Raw genomic sequence first — 19,626 nt, forward strand, 5'->3', positions numbered from 1 at the left:
GCAGTGGTGATCTTGGCTCACTGGAAGCTCCGCCTCCCGGGTTCACGCCATTCTCCTGCCTCAGCCTCCTGAGTAGCTGGGACTACAGGTGCCTGCCACCATGCCTGGCTATTTTTTTTTTGTATTTTTAGTAGAGACGGGGTTTCACCATGTTAGCCAGGATGGTCTCGATCTCCTGACCTTGTGATCCACCCGCCTCGGCCTCCCAAAGTGCTGGGATTACAGGCGTGAGCCACCGCGCCCGGCCGAGAATTATTTTCATATAACTTATATATCATCTTGTGATTCAAAGTTACTTTACAAATTTCCTTACTGGCACTCACAGTGCTGCCGCTTCATCTCTAAAAGTCAAACAGGCCTATGTTTAAATCCTAGTGCTGCCACTTACACACTTTATAACCTAAGACAAGACACTGAACCTCTCTGTGAGACAGGGATAGTAATATCTACCTCTCAGGACTGTGGTAAGAATTAGGTGAGACATAGTAAGTGAATTTATTTTATATTTATTTTATATTCTCCAGAGTAACTAGTGTAATGCTAAACTAAAGGAACGTCCAGTAACCACAAATGACTTTAAACATATAGGAAGATGACTGTGTGTTCAAATGGAACTTCAGTCTTCAACATGTGTAGCAGGGTGAAATGTGATATCCTGTCCTTAACCCTGATCCCTACCCTTCCACACTGAACCGTACTACCTTTGCAGCCAGAAGAGAAGTCCACAGACCAGGGAAAAATTACTGGGGTACAGATGCCATTCACTGCTAGCAAATGAAACTTGGAGGTGTAACTTCAGCCAGAGGGGAGGATAAGGACAGAGCTAACTGGTCCCTAAGAAACAAGGTAAAAGGCTAACAGGAAGAACACAAATTTGTCATGTAGACCAGAGGTTTTCAGGCGGATAGTAAATCTTATATTCAAGGTATATTTGATTTTTGATATAATTAGGAGAAAATCGATCACAGGTCAGAGTTGAGGATCCTTCCCCCAGCACTCTCCCTTCTCCCCTTTGCTGGATAAATATGTGTGTTTTGACAAAAGTCAGAGAAGGTGGTGTCCAGAATAGCAGAGAACAAATTCTACTTGCATTCTCATTTGTAGGCATGAGTAGTCCCATGATACTGGAGACAAATGATACTCACTTCTGGATAGCTAGGGGTTACAAGACAGTGAGGAACTACTTACTGTCATTTGATGATCCTGTACCTCAAGAGTTTAAAGCTATGGAGTCTTACAGAAAAACCCTTTCTAAAGCAAGAATCACTCCCCTCTGTCCTCATTTAACAGTATGGAAGTTGGATAATAATTGTTTTACACAAAACGTACAATGGCATTATATATATATATTTTTTGGTTTTCACTTAGCATCCCAGGAGATAGCTAGTCTTAAAGTTTCTATCTGTAGTACCAAAACATGCTAACAAATAAACTTGGATATTTCTAGCATGGATAGTTTCTCACTGTTCTAGTCAGAGTTACTAATATGGAGTCATGCAGATTTCATTAACTTATGATGACAAACTTAATACACAACCTTCTCATGCTTCAGAGAAACAACACGTAGGTGCTTTGCTTTTTTTTTTCTTTTTTTTTTTTTTGAGACGGAGTTTCACTCTTGTTGCCCGAGCTGGAGTGCAATGGTGTGATCTCAGCTCACTGCAACCTCCGCCTCCCAGGTTCAAGCGATTCTCTTGCCTCAGCCTCCTAAGTAGCTGGGATTACAGGTACACGCCACCTGGCTAATGTTTTGTATTTTTAGTAGAAACGGGGTTTCACCATGTTAGCCAGGCTGGTCTCGAACTCCTGACCTCACGCGATCCACCTGCCTCAGCCTCCCAAAGTGCTGGGAGTACAGGTGTGAGCCACCGTGCCTGGTCAGGTGCTTTGATATTCTGTGTGAGGGTCAGATGTGACGAAGTGGTATAGTTACTGTGAAGTGTATAGTTATGTGATGAAGTGGTATAGCCAGTTGGCAAGAAAATGCTTGTAATCTAAAGCCTATCTTATAATTTGGGCAGAAATAATATACACTGCTGTGAAGTGTCTTTATATTAGAGGTTAACGTGGGTTATTTAAAGAGAGCTAGTGAGATGAGAATTATGAGGCAGAAATGGCTGGCTACCTCCAAAGACTGTGCTCCCCTTCCGAGTCAAGAGTTCTTGTTGGCAAGTGGCTTCCTTGCCAAGAACTGTGCGATCAAGTGGGGTTAGGTGACTCAGTTCTGGTTAATGAAATGCAGACAGAAATAATGTTCACTTCAGACCTGGCCCACAAGAATCTTCCACTCTTACACTGTTTTTTGTCTTCCCCCATCTGCTAGCTGATAAAAACAAACAATTACCCTGGGAAGCAGTGTGTGAAAGATGGCAGAGACCCCATTGGCCTGCGTCTCTGAAAAATGGTACAGGGCAGACCTCTTCCAAACCATGTGGTGCCTTTGGACTTCATGTGAGTGAAAAATAAATTTCTATTGTGATACATCACTTAGGTTTTGGGGTTTACTTATTTCAGTAGTTAGCAGTACCTTAAATAGAACAAGAAAATTACTTTTTGAGGGATTACTAACAGGGGATGGATAGAGGATGAAGAAAGAGTAGAAAGGAGGCCTAAGGAAGTGTTTATCTCAATATCAGTGAAAATGGGCAGAAACAAACATAATATCCTCATAAATTAGATATTTGGGATACTAGTGGGGACACTAGTTATGAGGTTTATAGCAACAATCTAGGTGAGAAATGCTAAGAACTATTAAATGAGAAGAGAGAGCAGGCTATATGTGGGAGAAGCATTTTGGTGATATTCAAAAGCACTTGGTCTTTTTTTTTTTGTGTAGGGATAAAAACTGCAATTAGAACAGGCGAGGTGGCTCACACCTGTAATCCCAGCACTTTGGGAGGCCGAGGCAGGCAGATCACTTGAGGCCAGAAGTTCGAGACCAGCTTGACTAACATGATAAAACCCCGTCTCTACTAAAAATACAAAAATTAGCCTGGCATGGTGGTGCATGCCTGTAATCCCAGCTATTCAGGAGGCTGAGGCAGGAGAATCACTTGAACCTGGGAGGCAAAGGCTGCAATGAGCCGAGATTATGCTACTGCACTCTAGCCTGGGCAACAGAGTGATACTCCGTCTCAAAAAAAAAAAAAAAAAAAAAAGCTGAAATTATTATTCTTTACCACAAGGCTGTTGAAGCACACTCCATGAGAAGAGAAAAGGAAGAGGAGTCCTTGTGTCCCATGACAGTAATGAGTCACTTTCTATCCCCAGCAGCCTTCCAGTATAAAAGCCTATTTCGAACACCTGCCACTCATTCCTAGCCAATATGAAATAATTTTTCAAACCTACAGCTAGCTGAAAGTATTCAAACTATGGTATCATCGATAGATTCCCTACCAGAGCCCACCATGAAGAGGGAAGTTGCTTTAAAAGGATGTTTCTCTTGTGTTACTAGGGGTCTTTGTGTTTGCAAAAAAGTAACTTGTAGCACGACCTGATAAAGTGGTATTTTCAGTAAGATTAATTCCTCTGAGAAATTCAGATGATACCATGAGGTAACCATTGTTTAGGACACGGGGAATTTAGTACTTCTAGCAAGGATCCCCATGCCTCCATCTCCCTTTCTGCCAGTTGGACAAAGGCATCTTCTGGCCAGGTTCTTACTATTCAATAGCTCCTGAGCTCTCGCAGAAATACCAGTGTGGCAACTACAAAGATATGGGTTTCCAAAAGCTCAAAAAGGTTTGTTCAAAAAGGACTTTCAGTTGCCCTTTTGATAGCCAGGTTTCTAGAACTCATCATCCTTTGCCTCTCTTCTATGTTTCGTCTCTTACTTTTTAACTTTCCATTTCCCAATGTCAACCAACATGGTCAAACTTTTCCCTTCCTTCAGTGCTAAAATTTTGGGAAGCTGAGTCTATGGTAGTGGGCTCTACTTTCATTTCACGTGTAGTTTCTAACTTACGGGAATTGGACTTCTGCTACCAACCATTCTATGCAAAGTATTCTAGCAAAAGCCAAATATGGCCTCTTACCCTTTGCCTTATCGCAGTACAAGGTACTGGTGAGTATCCCCTCCTTGAAACTGCCTTCTCCTTTGACTTCTGTGACCTTGCTTCCTCTTGTTTCTCTTTCTAATTCCCCTCTAAATTACTATTTGGCTCATCATCTTCTTTTAGCATTTAAATATAACTATTCTGTTTCATGCTTCTGAACTTCCTACTTTATATATATATATTTTTGAGACGGAGTCTTGCTCTGTCGTCCAGGCTGGAGTGCAGTGGCCGGATCTCAGCTCACTGCGAGCTCCGCCTCCCGGGTTTACGCCATTCTCCTGCCTCAGCCTCCCGAGTAGCTGGGACTACAGGCGCCCGCCACCTCGCTCGGCTAGTTTTTTCTATTTTTTTAGTAGAGATGGGGTTTCACTGTGTTAGCCAGGATGGTTTCGATTTCCTGACCTCGTGATCCGCCCGGCCTCCCAAAGTGCTGGGATTACAGGCTTGAGCCACTGCACCCTGGCCCCTCTTTATATTCTTGGTGACCGCCCCTACTTTATATTCTTGGGTGAATCTCGTTTAGTTACTCTACTGTCAGTTATTTGCTGATAATGCACAAATTTATAGTTGCATGTCTTGAGCCTTTTTTTTTTTTTTTTTTTTTTGAGACGGAGTCTCGCTCTGTCGCCCAGGCTGGAGTGCAGTGGCCGGATCTCAGCTCACTGCAAGCTCCGTCTCCTGGGTTTATGCCATTCTCTTGCCTTAGCCTCCCGAGTAGCTGGGACTACAGGCGCCCGCCACCTCGCTCAGCTAGTTTTTTGTATTTTTTTAGTAGAGATGGGGTTTCACTGTGTTAGCCAGGATGGTCTCGATTTCCTGAGCTCGTGATCCTCCCAGCCTCCCAAAGTGCTGGGATTACAGGCTTGAGCCACTGTGCCCGGCCTCTTTGTCTGTTTTCTAAAGGCACACTCCTAAATATATTCTGTGCATCTTTCCTCAGAGGCAATTCATTATGAACATGTCCAAAATAGGACTCACTTTCTCCTCATAAGCCTGTTCTTCCTCCTGCCTTTGCTCATGTTAGAGCCCCTCCTCCATTCAGAAAGTTCTATGTTGGTTAGTAGCATCACTATTATCCATCATTCAAGATGAATCTCGTCATTTTTGATCCCTCTGTCCTTACCTTTCACATACCATATAAAAAAAGGCCAAGTGCTTTTGAGTACCACCAAAATATCTCTCCCACATACACCCTGCTATCTATTCTCCTGTTACATGTCTTACCATTCCTCATCTGGACTATTGCTATAAACCTCTTAATTAGTATCCCAACTTGCAGTCTCTTCCCTTCATTTCAACTCATCTTCCATGCATCACTTGTCAGAGCTATCTTTCACATAATCAGAGTTATCAGATCTTTGTTTCTTCCTCCTCAAAATGTTATAGAGCCTCCCTGTTATCTACAGAATTATAAAGTCTTAAATATGGCATGTAAAGTTTTCCCAGTGACATCTCCTATCATCCTCTCTTCCTGATCATGCATCTTATTCTCGCATCATAGCTGCTCACAGTCCCCCAAAGGCATTTCATATGTTCTCACTCTTACTTGTTTCTGTTATGGCCATTACCTTTTCCTTTCTGCCTACAGGGCTCCTGCATTCCCTTGCTGCTTAATGGAATTCAACCCATACTTCAAGGCTGAACTTTAATGCTACCTCTTCTGAAAAGTATTTATTTCCTCTTTGTCTAGGTTCCTACAATACTTTGTACTATGGCACTATTGTTGGTTGCTTTGTCTGACTTCCCTTTAGAGCAGGGGTGTCCAATCTTTTGGCGTCCTGGGGCCACACTAGAAGAAGAAGAATTGTTTTGAGCGACACATAAAATATACTAACACTAAAGATACCAGATGAACTAAAAAAATTGCAAAAAAATCTCATCATGTTTTGAGAAAGTGTACGACATTTGTATCGGACCACATTCAAAGCTGCCTGGGGATACATGTGGCCCATAGGCCATGGGTTGGACAAGCTTGCTTTAGAGTATAACGGCTTCAGTGTCAGGTGTGTCTTAAGTCACCTAAGTTTCTCTAGTGGTTAGCACAGTCCTTGGTGAAGAGAAGCAGCAGCTCAATAAGTGTTTCATGTTTCATAAATGAATAAAACTAAGCAGATGGGTACAAGGAAGAGCAATGCAAGGACTTCCAGATTCACTTTCCAGTTCAGCACTCAATTTGACTTTGAATTTGCAGGTATTTCTGCTGTTGCTGTTAGACTGTGAAATGAGTGTGCATATGACTCAAGCATTAAGAATAGGTTAACAATCCTGATCTTTTCCATTTCTCTTCTTAAAAATTCTGCCAACAGTTAAACTTTAGTTGCTGCTGTCTTATAGTCTGCTTGTTGCTATCCATTCTCAGCAAATGATACTCATGCTTCTCGGCAAAAATTATTTCTTCCATTTTTCACTTATCAGCCAGTAACTGCTTCGGTATATTTTTTCATGGCTTTCTCATGGAAGCTGAATTCAAAATATATTTCTGGTTCCCTTGTGCTACTGTTTTATATTCAATATGGAAATGTATGACCCTCGTGAAAGTAAATTATAAGTATGACCAAATGTAGAAATGAGTGGAAAAGCATTACCTCCTTGTAAATATAGAATCTGAATAGGAATTTGCTGCTTTCTCCCACTTTGCCTCACATCTTCCTACTGCCTTTCTGTTCTGTTAACGCATCACCAGCTCTAGGAAAATGGTCATCTTTTCTCTGTTCCAACACAAAGTCTTTAGGTAGCTGGCAGGGCTTCATGAGGCAGAAGAGCTATGACTCCACTGAAATGTCACAGTTTGAAACACCAACGGTAGGCACAGGAAAATTTATCACTTCTCTCTTCCTCCTCCATGCCCCTCACAGCTCTTTGTTTATACCTCTAGCACAGCACTCTGCCTTGAATTATATATAGCTAGTTATAAATGTGTCTGTTAAAAACACTAACCTGTAAGTCTTGGTAGACAGATCTTACTTGTATTTGTATTCTCAGCAGTGCTTAAGACAGAGCCTTAAATATATTACTTAATAAATATTCACTGAATACTTGCTGAAACGCATGTCTTCACTTAACTCCCGAGGCATGGTAGGAGGTAACAAAGTGAACAAAAGATACCATCTGTTGAGTTGTGAGGAGAGTTTCTCAAATATTTTAAGTTGTTAGCTTAAATTAGTACCACTTATCATTCCTTTGTTCGCTCATTAGTTCGTCATGAAAAAAAAATTTACTGTGCGCTTACTGTGTTCCAGGCACTCTACTAATCATTAGTAAGACACAGGGAGCAATACAGAAAAGGTTCTTGTCCTCATTGAGTTCATTCTAGAGAGAAAAGTGGACAAAAACGAGTATTCGCCACAATTAATAATAAATTTGGTAAGTGTTAGAAAGGAGGTAAAAAGGATGTTATGATTAAGATATATACCAGGAGGCACTTACTTAGATAAGGTGACAAGCAGAAGTCTTTCTGAGGAGGTGGCATTTAAGCTGAGATCTGAAGGAGTGAGAGATCTTTCTATGTGATGAGATGCCCGGGAAAGTGAGCTCCAGATGGAGGCAACTGTTAAGTGCAAAGGCCCAGAGATGGGAAAGTGCAAGTTCTAGGAACCAGCAGAAAATTGTGAATAAGAGGGAGAAAGAATGAACTTAGTTCAGGGAGGGAGGCAGAAGCTATATCTATAAATACAGGGCTTTGAACAATCTGGCCTTGATTTTACTCTAATCATAGAAAGCCACTGGAGGATTTTCAGGGAGAGGTTACATGGTCTGATTTGTGTTTTTATAAGATTGCTCTGGCTGCTGGTGGAGAATGGACTCGAAGAGGGCAAGAAGGGAGACGAATTAGGAGATGAAAGTAATCCATGTGAGATCCCAGGATGTGGTCATAATGATCATTAGAGATGGAAACAGATACTTGCAAGTAAAATTTGGGTGGTAGAACCAACTGGATATGTGGATGGCTACAGTAAATTCATGTCTCACAGCTGTGGCTTCTTATGATTGAGAGGATGGAAAGCTATTAGTGTTGATTTTACTAAATGTGGAGATCTATCTGCTTTTGTAAGTCTCTAGAGATGGCCGAGTGAATTGCTTTACTCGCAAAAAAGAGAGTGTGCTGTCATGTTCCACTACACTGGCAATAGCTCCTCCTGCCATTAATCTTGGTTTGACAACCTAGGAAAACTTGTGGGGTTCTTATCTTTTGATCCAGCCAGTGTTGCTTCAGACACTCATTAATAGGATGAATTAGCCTCTAATTCCTGTGCTACTTTCAGTACAAGAAATTTCCCTTAATCGCCTGCCCTACTTCCACCTCATTTTAGATTAAGTTACGGTAACGAGTATCACTATACTGAACATATCCACCTTAAAAAAGCTCTATATGTATTTTTAAACATATAAAACAAAGTATTACCTTTTACAAACAATATAGATACAAGTCTCCTCTGTGTTTTCATAAGTTGGCTCTTCTGTAATTTTTTTTTTTTTAAGAGTCAGGGTCTCACTCTGTCACCCAGGCTAGAGTGCAGTGGCATGACATACCTCACTGTAACCTTGAACTCCTGGCCTCAAGAGATTCTCCCACCTTGGCTTCCCAAAGTCCTGGGATTACAGGCATGAGCCACCTTGCCTGGCCTCTAAATGCTTCATGAATAAGTAAAAAGCATTTATTCTTGCCAAGTCATCACTTCTGGGCCTTTTGGCTAAGATCAAGTGTATTCTTGCCAAATCATAAAACGATGCACTCTTTCCATCTTATCATAAGCAGAACTATATCTCTGTATATATACAGACTTAGGAAATCTCCCATAAGTTTTTATGACAGAATAAGTAGTTCTCAGTTTTAACTGGGTTTGGAGAATATTCTAATTAGCAGCTTTTTCCAAATTTTATTTTGGATTTGGAAAAGGAAAAAAATATGTTGCTGTGGTCCATCTTCTAATGGTCTGACAGGGTGAAAGATGGGAACAGTTTGCCTATTTGACTAATAGATGTCAATCCCATGATTTATGCTGAGAGAAAACAAACTTGTAAAGCTAAAAGACATTCAATGTGTTGGCAAATTGAACATATTCCAAAATATATATTAGATTTCATGTAATTCCTCCCTTTTGTCGAATCACAAAACCATGACATTGGGTCACTACTTCAGATATGAGTCTCACATTTATTCTTGATGCCAACAGGGGGTTAGAAAGTGGATAATAGGAAAAAATATTCATTGGCAAATTAGATAAATCCCCAATAATATTACAGGTCAATGAAATATCTTCTTGGAAATCACACAACAAAACTATGACATCAGAAGACTGATTACCCCTTAGTGGAAGATAGAGAAGAATTACAAGTGAAGAATGTCTAGACTCTGAAAAGAGATAAAGCACTAATAGTTCCAAGGAGGTAAGCTCATCTACTAACAGTCAAGTGTTAGTGAAAGACCCAGAATAGCCAAAGCTATCCTAAGCAAGAACAAAACTGGAGAATCATATTGCCTGACTTCAAATTATACTATAGACCCAAACGGCATGGCACTGCTATAAAAACAGACATGCAGACCAGTGGAACAGAATAGAAAGCCCAAAAAATAAATTCATACATCTACAGTGAACTCATTTTTAAAAAAGGTTCCAAAAACATACTCTGGGGAAAGGACAGTCTCTTCAATAAATGGTGCTGGGAAAACTGGATATCCGTATGCAGAAGAATGAAACTAGATCCCTATCTCTCGCCATATACAAAAATCAAATAAAAATGGATTGCAAACTTAAATCTAAAACCAGAAACTATGCAACTATTAAAAGAAAATATTAGGGAAACTTTTCAAGACATAGTGGTCTGGGCAAACACTTCTTGAGTAATATCCCAAAGGCACAGACAAGCAAAGCAAAAATGGACAAATGGGACCTCATCAAGTTACAAAGCTTCTGCACAGCAAAGGAAGGAAACAACAAAATGAAGAGACAACCCATAGAATGGAATAAAATACTTGCAAACTACCCATCTGACAAGGGATTAATAACCAGAATACATAAAGAGCTCAAACAACTCTATAGGAAAAAATCTAACAATATGATTTAAAAATGGGCAAAAGATCTGAATAGACATTTCTCAAAAGAAGACATACAAATGGCAAACTGGTATATGATCATGATCATCAGAGAAATGCAAATGAAAACTACCATGAGATATCATCTCATTCCAGTTAAAAGGGCTTTTATCCAAAAGACAGGCAATAACAAATGCTGGGAAGGATGTGGAGAAAAGGGAACCCGTGTATGCTGTTGGTGGGAATGTAAATTAGTGCAATCAATATGGAGAACAGTTTGGAGGTTACTAAAAATCTGTAAGTAAAGTCTAGGGGGAGCTGTAAACAGGCAGGAGCCCTGCTCCCTCCTAAGTTGTCAGGGTGGGAGCCCTGCCCAGCCATGGCTGCAGACCTGGGCATCCTTGTGCTCTTGGAGGATCCCCCTACCCCTGCAGACTCAGAAGTGCCAGCTCTTTCTACTTGGTCTCTCCCTGCTCCCAGCGCCCACTCTGATTTCGGAGCAAAGTTGAGGCTGAGGCTGGGCACTGTTGTGACCCGGCCAGGTGTATGTGTGTTCAGGGCAGTATTGACACGCCAGCCCCATGCTGCCTCAGTCCCCTCTGGACTTTGGGTGCTGATGAGCATGGGAGGGAGGCAGAGGGTAGGCTGAGGGTGGCTTGGTGCAGGCCTGCAGGTGCCTCTTGGCGCGAACAGCCTGGGTGCCATGAATCACATGACTGATGGTGGCAGGAGGCAGACAGGCTCCTGGGTGGAAAGGGGGTCCCCACTGAAGCCTCACTTTCAGGACAGAAATGGCCTGAAGCATGGGGACTGGGCTGTCAGTTCTGGGTGGAGTCCATGGCCCTGAGTGAGAACTTATGGTGCTTTTTCCAGGCCTGCCCATGAACCAATTAGCATGCACGTCCTCCCTTCTGAAACCCATAAAAACTCTGGACTCAGCCAAACTCACGGAGATGAGACAACCTGCCTGCAGACAGGGGCTACCCACTCCATGTCTCCTCTCCCCTGAGGGCTGAACACTCGATGGGACAACCTGCCTGTAGAGCTACCCATTCCAGGTCTCCTCTCTGCTGAGGGTTGTACATTTGTCAGGACAACCTGCCTGTGCATAGGAGCTACTCAATCCTGGTCTCCTCTCTGGTGAGAACTGGACACTTGCAGGGATGACCTGCTTGCAGAAAGGAGCTTCCCACTTTGGATCTCCAGTTGTACATGTACATCATTCTTCCTGGATGCAGGTCAAGATCTCAGGACCTGCTGAATGGCAGGACTGAAAGAGCTGTAACACTAACAGGGCTGAAACATGGCCCACTGCTCGCCACATTGTGGACGATGAGGAGAGAAGAGCTGCAGTTCTTTGAGAAGTCCGACCCAGGCACTCCCTGAGCCACGGCTGTGACACCCTCTTTGGGCTCTGAGGTTCCTGGCGTCTCCAAGTTTCCAGGCGCCACTGCATTTCCCCTTGTCCAGACGGCCTGCAGTGGAAGCCACATGCAACACGTTTGGTACAACTGCAGCCTCACATGCAGCTGGCACCTGTGCTGGTGCCTGGAGTTGCCTGCCCCATTGCAGCAGCCAGCATGCTGGTTGTGCAGTGGCTGGACCCCGAGCTCTCTTGCCCACACACCCCTCACTGTTCCATGCCTGGTTCACCCTTGGGAGGTGTGGGACCTGGGCCAGTAGCACGAGTTGAGCGCAGCCTGCTGAGGTGAGTATGCAGAATGAGCCCAAAGGGCATGAGCAATACTCAAGGCAGAAGGTGCTGCCAGTCACAGGTTTCTGGCTAGCAAAGCAACACCCCAAGGATCCTGCGACACTACCATATGATCCAGCAATCCTGGTCCTATGTATATACCCAAAAGAAAGGAAATCAGTATATTGAAGAGATATCTGCAGTTCCGTGTTTGTTGCAGCACTACTCACAATAGCCAAGATTTGGAAGTAAGTGTCCACTAACAGACAAATGGATAAACAAAATGTGGTGCATATACACAGTGGAGTACTATTCAGCCATAAAAAAGAACGAGACCTTGTCATCTACAACAACATGGATGGAACTGGAGTCATTACGTTAAGTGAAATAAGCCAGGCACAGAAAGACAAACGTTGCGTGTTCTCACTTATCTGTCGGAGCTAAAAATTAAAATAATTGAGCTCATGGAGACAGAGACTAGGGGATGGTTACCAGCTAGGAAGGGTAGTCAGGGCTGGGGAGGGGTTGGTGGAAAGAGGGGTCATGGCTAATGGATACAAAACAAAAAAGAATAAATAAGACCTAGCATTTGCTAGCACAACAGGGTGACTATAGTCAAAAATAATGTAATCAAACATTTAAAAATAACTAAAAGAGTATAAATGGATTGTGTGAAACATAAAGGATAACTGCTTGAGGTGATGGATATATTATTTACCCTGATGTGATTATTACACATTGCATGCCTATATCAAAATAGCTCATGTAACCATATATATACACACACACATATATATGTACATATATATACACGCACACACACACACACCCCCACAAAAATTAAAAAAAAAAAAACTGAAAGTGAGAATAAAAGATGTCTGGTATATTCTCTTCTCTCTGCTTTAACTCTTCCAAGCCTCCTAAAGGTTGACTTGGTTTTAAGAGACCCTTTTTTCTTCCCATGCTTCATCATTTTGCTGAATTCTCTCCTAATGCTTTGAGAAAGCAGAACCCATCCTCCAGTTTAAGGGTCTGCTCTGGGAGCCTGCAATGGCTATCAGGAGCAGTGACCTTGAATTTGTGTTTCAGTGAGGGTAAGGTTAAATGTCATCTGCTTGGAGGCTCATATTTGGATCAAAAAAACAAAATCAACACAAACTTCAACTCACCATTTATTCTGTAGTCATTTCAGCCCCATCTATTCTGTAAGAAGCCCTGTTATACAGACCTCTGGCACAGTTACTTTCCACTTTGGGGAGGATGCCTTCTCTTTTTCCTTAGACAAACTGCTTGTTCTTTGACACCCTGTTTTGTGGCAATGGATTTTAGAGCATCAGGTCTCCAACGTGTAATTCACTCACTAATAAGGTCAAATAAATTAGGAAAAATCTCAACAAACCACTTATAAGCAATCAATTCTGGTCGTAAAGAATCAAGTGAGTACTCAACTATCCCATGGTATAGGTAGGATTTGTGTCGCCTTTTCTCTTTCCATTCATCACAGGATTTGCTGCTTTTAATTTGAGGAAATCAGGTCAAACCAAATTAGGCTCCCACACCACAACCTCATTAGGTTGTATCAACTCAATACTCATTACATGAAGTTCACAACAAGCTTCCTGTATTTTATTCAAACATTTAAAAATAAGGCTGGCTGGGCTGGGCACGGTGGTTTATGCCTGTAATCCTAGCACTTTGGGAGGCCAAAGTGGGCAGATCACTTGAGGTCAGGAGTTCGAGACCAGCCTGGCCAAATTGGTGAAACCCCATCTCTACCAAAAATACAAAAAAGTTAGCTGGGTGAGGTGGCAGGCACCTGTAATATCCCAGCTACTTGTGAGGCTGAGGCAGGAGAATTGCTTGAATCCAGGAGGCAGAGGTTGCAGTGAGCCGAAATCGCATCATTGCACTCCAGCCTGGGTGACAGGGTAAGACTCTGTCTCAGGGGAAAAAAAAAAAAGAAAGAAATGCTGGGTGCAGTGGCTCATCCCTGTAATCCCAGCACTTTGGGAGGACAAGGTGGGTGGATCGCTTGAGAATTTGAGTTTGAGACCAGCATGGGCAACATAGTAAGACCCTGTCTCTACAAATAAAAAACATTAGGCATGGTGGCATGTGCCTGTGGTCACAGCTACACAGGAGGCTAAGGCAGGAGGACTGCCAGAGCCCAGGAGGTTGAGACTTCAGCGAGCCATGACTGCGCCACTGCACTCCAGCCTGAGTGACTGAGATACCGTCTCAAAAAAATAAAACAAACAAACCCCACAAAAATACACACATAATAAGGCAGGAGAGTCTTCTAATCTGTTAAAATGTTACACACACACACACACACACACACACACACACAAATACTAATTGGAGAGCTGTTCCTATGGAACGGAAAGCTAGATACCATAAAAATTGAGATAATGAGGAACAGAAACAGAACAAAGAGTGGAGATTTATTCAGGGCGAGCCTAAAGCGATCTAAAAATATTAAGCAGTAACTGGACAGCACCACAAGGCTGGTAGCTCCGACTCTCTACTCTATCAGCCATAAATTTCTACTATCAGAGTCACTAAAAGGTTGTCTAACAAAGGCCGATGACTACTTCTCTCAAACGTCTTATTTTAAACCCACAAGTTGCCTCAAATAGGTTTTCCATCTCTCTACTATTAGCGTAATAGCAGGGATTTGCTTATTAAATTAGTGAGTTAATCTGATATCTCAGTGCCCAAGGGACGAAAACATAGGACAGATTAAGTTCAGGGTATGTCAGAAGGCTGACAGCGATGAACAGTGGGAAACAGAGAGCAGAATGAGGTGGTGTGTTCTAAGGTTTGTGATTGCTTCAAGGGGCATATTTTACCTAAACTGTAAATCTAAAAGATTATTCAGTGATACTCTGCTTACAGTTTGATAAACACACACACACACACACACAAACACACACTCTCTCTCTCTCTCTCTCACCCTACTCACCTTGTTACTCATTTATTTCTATGACAATGATACGTCTATGTAACATTAGGTCATTCTCTCTGGTAAGTCAAGTCCTTGCCCAGATTCTGAGACAATAAGCAGTCTGGTATTCAAAATAATGAAAACTCAATCTCAGCTGTAGCATTAACCTCTGGCTCTGCTATTTCCTGTTTCCAGCTTTTGTCAATTACTGACTCTTTTCAGCTCAGGCTTGGGTAGCCTATTTCAGGAGAAGATCAACTACTTTTTGGCATCAGTAGAATGTTTGCATCTATATCTAACTTCTGAATAAGGTCAACAAGTTCAGGATGAACAACTGAGTGCTGAAAGCCCAGGAAAATGGACTAGAAAGGATAAGAATGTTGTGTTGCCTCTGGAAACTCTCCTTACGCTGCAGAGATATACATATCAGGCACTGGCTTACCTGGTGTGATTTCAGAGGCACTGAATTGGTCTTCTCTGATCTACTGAAATATGTTAGATGCTTTAGACAGAAGCTGGAGAGAAAGTAGAGAACAGAAGGGGAAAGAATGTGCAAGAAGTGGAGGCTGAAGGCCACAGAGACAAATGCTGCCTGGAGTCCTGCTAATCAGACCTGCCTGACATGGAAAACAAGTGCAGCCAGCTGCTTTGAAAGACCAGCTTGGGCTTTGCCAATAGCATTAAATTCTTAGTGAATTTCCATTTCATTGACCTAGGGAGCCTTAAGCACTGAGATCAATACTTCAGTACTTTAGTAACAAGGTTGGTGCCAGCCTTTGCTGGGGAGGGGGCTGAATTCCAACTGAAATGAAATCTAAGAAGGCTTTTTCTGATAACTCCTGGTACTGTTTACAGTTTTACTCTCTGCCATTAAGTGAAATAAGATGATCTTTCAGCAGCCATGTTATTCAATCACCAGGGAATGAACTATACCAGATTTGAAGCTGGAAGTACCTGCTCTTCTTGTCCCAGTGCATTAGCTGGTTGCTGCAAAACTCCTAGATAATAGGCAATGTTGAGAAGGCAAGCCTGTATAGTCATGATATGGCTGTATAAAAGCCATATTTTCTCTTCTGAGAGTCCCCGGGGATTTCATCTGTTGTAGGGATACTATTAATTCAGCGGTACTCTGGTTGCCTTGGACCTCAGCTTTCAACCCTCTAAGATGTCCCAGGATCTAAGGTCAGCTAGCAAAGTTTCTCTGGGAACTGATCTCAAAGCGTTTATTAGGCAATTCTACATTAGTTTCTTTTTCCTATATGTGTAGTTGCCAGTTCTGTGTATTAAATATTGACAACAGCTCTAGTAGGATTTATAGTAAAATCCTTTTGGGAACACCATACAATTCACAGAAGGGACTCGGACTGTTTTCACTGTTTCTTTTTAAAATCTTGTGCTCCAAAATGATAATAGCAGAAGATGGCTGTCGCTATCCGATTAGCCACAGGATTTAACTAAGTTACACCAGAAGGGTCTATTACTGCAGGGTGAGGGGAGGAAAAATAACATACCCCGAATGCTTCTTTTACTCTGTACTATTCTAGGCATCATATTATATGACCTCATTTAACTTCTCAACAACTCTAGAAAAAAGGCATTATTATTGCTCTTATGTAGATAAGAAAACTAAGTCTTAGAAACACTATGTAACTTTTTCCAAAGGTCACAGTTCTTAGAAGAGGCAGAATTTATATGCAGGTAATTTGACTCAAGAGTTTATGTTCTTTCCATTACAGCATGTTTCTTTAAAAAAGCTTCCCTCTCTGGGAAAATACTACAAAGTCTATTGCCTGGCTTAATATCTTCATCATAATCTGGAACTAATTTTCTGATGAATCAGCATGGAGTAGGCTGAGCAGCATGCCCACAGTACAGTTGTCTCTAATAAGGCCTGGTGAAGGACACAGTGAAGGGCAATAAAACCCCAGCATGAACACAGAGTTTTATTCTTTCTGATGAGTCACATGTGAGGCATAGTCAAATCTGGCCTCTTCTTTTTGAGCCAAAGTAAGCTCTGCATTTGCCAGCTACGTTGTTGGTGTCTTCTTTGTTTCCATGAAGTCAGTAATATACCCGGCTTTTGAAAACACCAACTTTATTAAAGGAATACTGCTTTAAAAATGTTAGTACAAAGGAGTAAAAGGACACCCCCACCAGGATGCCAGAGAAGTAGGTTTCATGCAATAAAAAGGGAAACAGTTTCATATCTAGCCTGGTTTGAGTTAAGAAAGATTCTCAAGTCAGGTTGAAGCTCATTGGGAAACAGTGCTGGGGTAAATCAGTGACCCTGCTGCATGTGTGGAGTAGGGGAGTGGCAGGATATATCATGCACTTGCCATCCCTATTCTGGTACATGCCCTCTCCCTTCTCCCACGTATTAACTTTATGACTTTGTGCAAGTTGATTCAGCATCTTAAGGCCTTTATAGCAAAATGGAGATAATGACACCTTACGTATCTAAAGGCAGCATGGATAGACTAGCTGAACTCTTCAAATCTTTTTCAGCTAGGAGGTTTAAGATTCTATTTTCTAGTATAAAGCTTAGCATTGGCTGGACCTTAATGGATTTAGTCATTGGAAACTGTAATAATGATAAAGTATTTTAAAAGGGCAATAAAAATTTTGAAATGATTCTGCTCTAAGTCAAAGAGATGAACAATGTATCAATTCTTTCTTCATATCAAAATAATAATACTGAGGAAGTCCATTAAATGGCTAATTTAATTATAGCCTGTGAACCCTGTGGGGTCAGTGAAAATTATTTAGAAAAACATAGGAATGTAGGGTAGCATTATATCTATGCAGATGTTGAGTCTTAAGTAAATAACACTGTAAAACAATAAATTAGTTAACCTCATTATAGTCTTGCCTTGAGAAGAAACACAGATGATGTCTCTTCTATGTGAAATGTTCAATGAAGAACACCTCTACTTTCAATACTCACACTCTATGCAGTAAAAAGAACACAGGCTCAGAACTGCTTATCACAGATCAGTGTCTTACCTGGGATCACAGAGAAATTTGGTTTTCTCTCCTTCTTCTCTCCAGATAAGCCATTCTCGAAAAGAAGGATGTACAAACATACGAGTCATGTCTCTGCGCTTGATTAGGAACATGGAGAGGTTCTCCATTCTCTGCTGAAAATCCTCCCATTCTAGTGTGCCTTCAATGCTCCCAGCATTGATGGCCTGGAAGATATGCTCATCAGTCAGTGGGTGGAGAGAGGCCACTGCCACATTCAGGAGAGGCATCACCCGGTCAAAGGAAGACTGGGTTGGAAACTTCATATTGCACTGGAGTAAGTAAACCTCTGAGAGCGAAACAGGAACTACTTTGTAGCTAGAGCTCTTTAACACTAGGTAGCCTTTCTCTATGAGGTCAAAGGTGAGTTTCAGATATAGATAGGACCCTTGACTGAGGGTCTTGAGATGAGAACTGAGTTTGCCAAATGTAGTATTGTCCATTTTGCCATTAAGTGAAATGTTATTCTGGATCTCTGAGCTGCTGTGTATCCGGTGCAGGATGTAAGCCTGCAGGTCCTGGTCGATGGCTTCATTCTCTTCTAGTCGATCCAAAAATATCCTATGGAAAGGCAGCAGCTTGGTAATTTCCTAAAACAGATGGAGAGAGAGAAAGAGAAAAAAAGACCTTCAGTTTCCCCTAACTCTTGTGATAAACTATGAGGTTCACAAATTTATTCTGAACGTTGAAGTGGCCAAACAGAGAAACATGATCAAGTATTAGTATCCATAAAGTAAAAAAAATTAGTTGCATAGAAGGGACACAACTTCTCCTAACATTGAGACTTAAGATACATTTTTTAATGGGTCTTTGTAAAGGGTGCTTTTGGAGTGATTTCATGATCATTATTCTAAACAACACTCCTGAAATAAACAGAAAATGAAGTGCTGTGTAACTCTTTTGCTGTAATTTTTCTCAGTGTAAACCAGGGCATAATGCCAAGTACAAGTCAGTAACAGAAATGTATAAGGATTCAAAGAATGACTTAGAAAAACTTGGCTTTCTAACCCTCCTAATAAAATGACTATTAAAAAAAATTTCCCACACAACACAGATGTATAAAATGACTACATTTAAATGTGGGCCTTCTGGAGATACCTCAGTTGAAAGGTACACTTCTAACATCAGGAAGCTTGGCACCTTGGTAATCTGCTGGAAATTCCATTGGGGGAAGGTGATATGGCTTTGTGGCTACTCCTATGCACTGGATTCCATCCTTTCTTACCAACTCATGGACTTTGCTCCTGTGAGTACCCATTCTCTCTTCTGCATCTGTTTCTTCTCAGCTGGGTCACACAGACATAAACTCCATATTCTTCTTTCCAGCTACCACCCTGTATCTGTTCCCATTTTTCGCAGAAGTTTTCTCTATTTGCTATTTATAATTCTTTCCTTCCCATTCTCTCCTCCATTTGTTCCAATCAGGCTACACCCCCACCACCTCACTGAAATGGTTCATGTCAAAGGCATCAGTAACTTTCGCTTTGCCAAATCCAATAATAGAGTTCCAGTTCTCATCTTCCTCAACCTCTCAGCAATGTTTGACACAACAGATCTCACCCTGATGCACTTTTCCTGGAGTGACTTTCTGCAGCTTGCTCCCAGAGAATGTTCCCCTCTTTTCTCTCTCAGCACACTGGCCACTTTTACCCTCCCTTTTTTGCTGGCTCCTTTTTCATTTCCCAGCTCACCCAGGCCTCTAGGCTCTGTTCTTTTCTCTTCTCTAGCCATTCTCACTCCCATCAATAGATTCTTTAGTCCCGTGGTGCTAAATATCATCTATATGTGGCACATGCCTAACTTTATGTTTCTAGCTTAGTTATCTCTCCTGAGTCCCATCTTGTATCTGTCTACTCAACATTTACGTTTGGGTATT

General features: G+C 41.8%; 1 protein-coding gene across 1 annotated transcript in view; it reads right to left on the reverse strand.

Annotated features, from left to right (window-relative positions):
* The window catches only part of TANC2 (tetratricopeptide repeat, ankyrin repeat and coiled-coil containing 2), a 483,987-nt gene that overhangs the window by 62,210 nt on the left and 402,151 nt on the right, over positions 1-19,626 (reverse strand). Inside the window, exon 14 of the mRNA XM_017882923.1 lies at positions 17,733-18,340. Coding sequence (XP_017738412.1) covers positions 17,733-18,340 — 608 coding nt within the window. The remainder of the gene's footprint in view (positions 1-17,732; positions 18,341-19,626) is intronic.

Source organism: Rhinopithecus bieti, unplaced genomic scaffold (assembly GCF_001698545.2).
Source record: "Rhinopithecus bieti isolate Rb0 unplaced genomic scaffold, ASM169854v2 scaffold_12928, whole genome shotgun sequence".
Taxonomy (NCBI): Eukaryota; Metazoa; Chordata; class Mammalia; order Primates; family Cercopithecidae; genus Rhinopithecus; species Rhinopithecus bieti.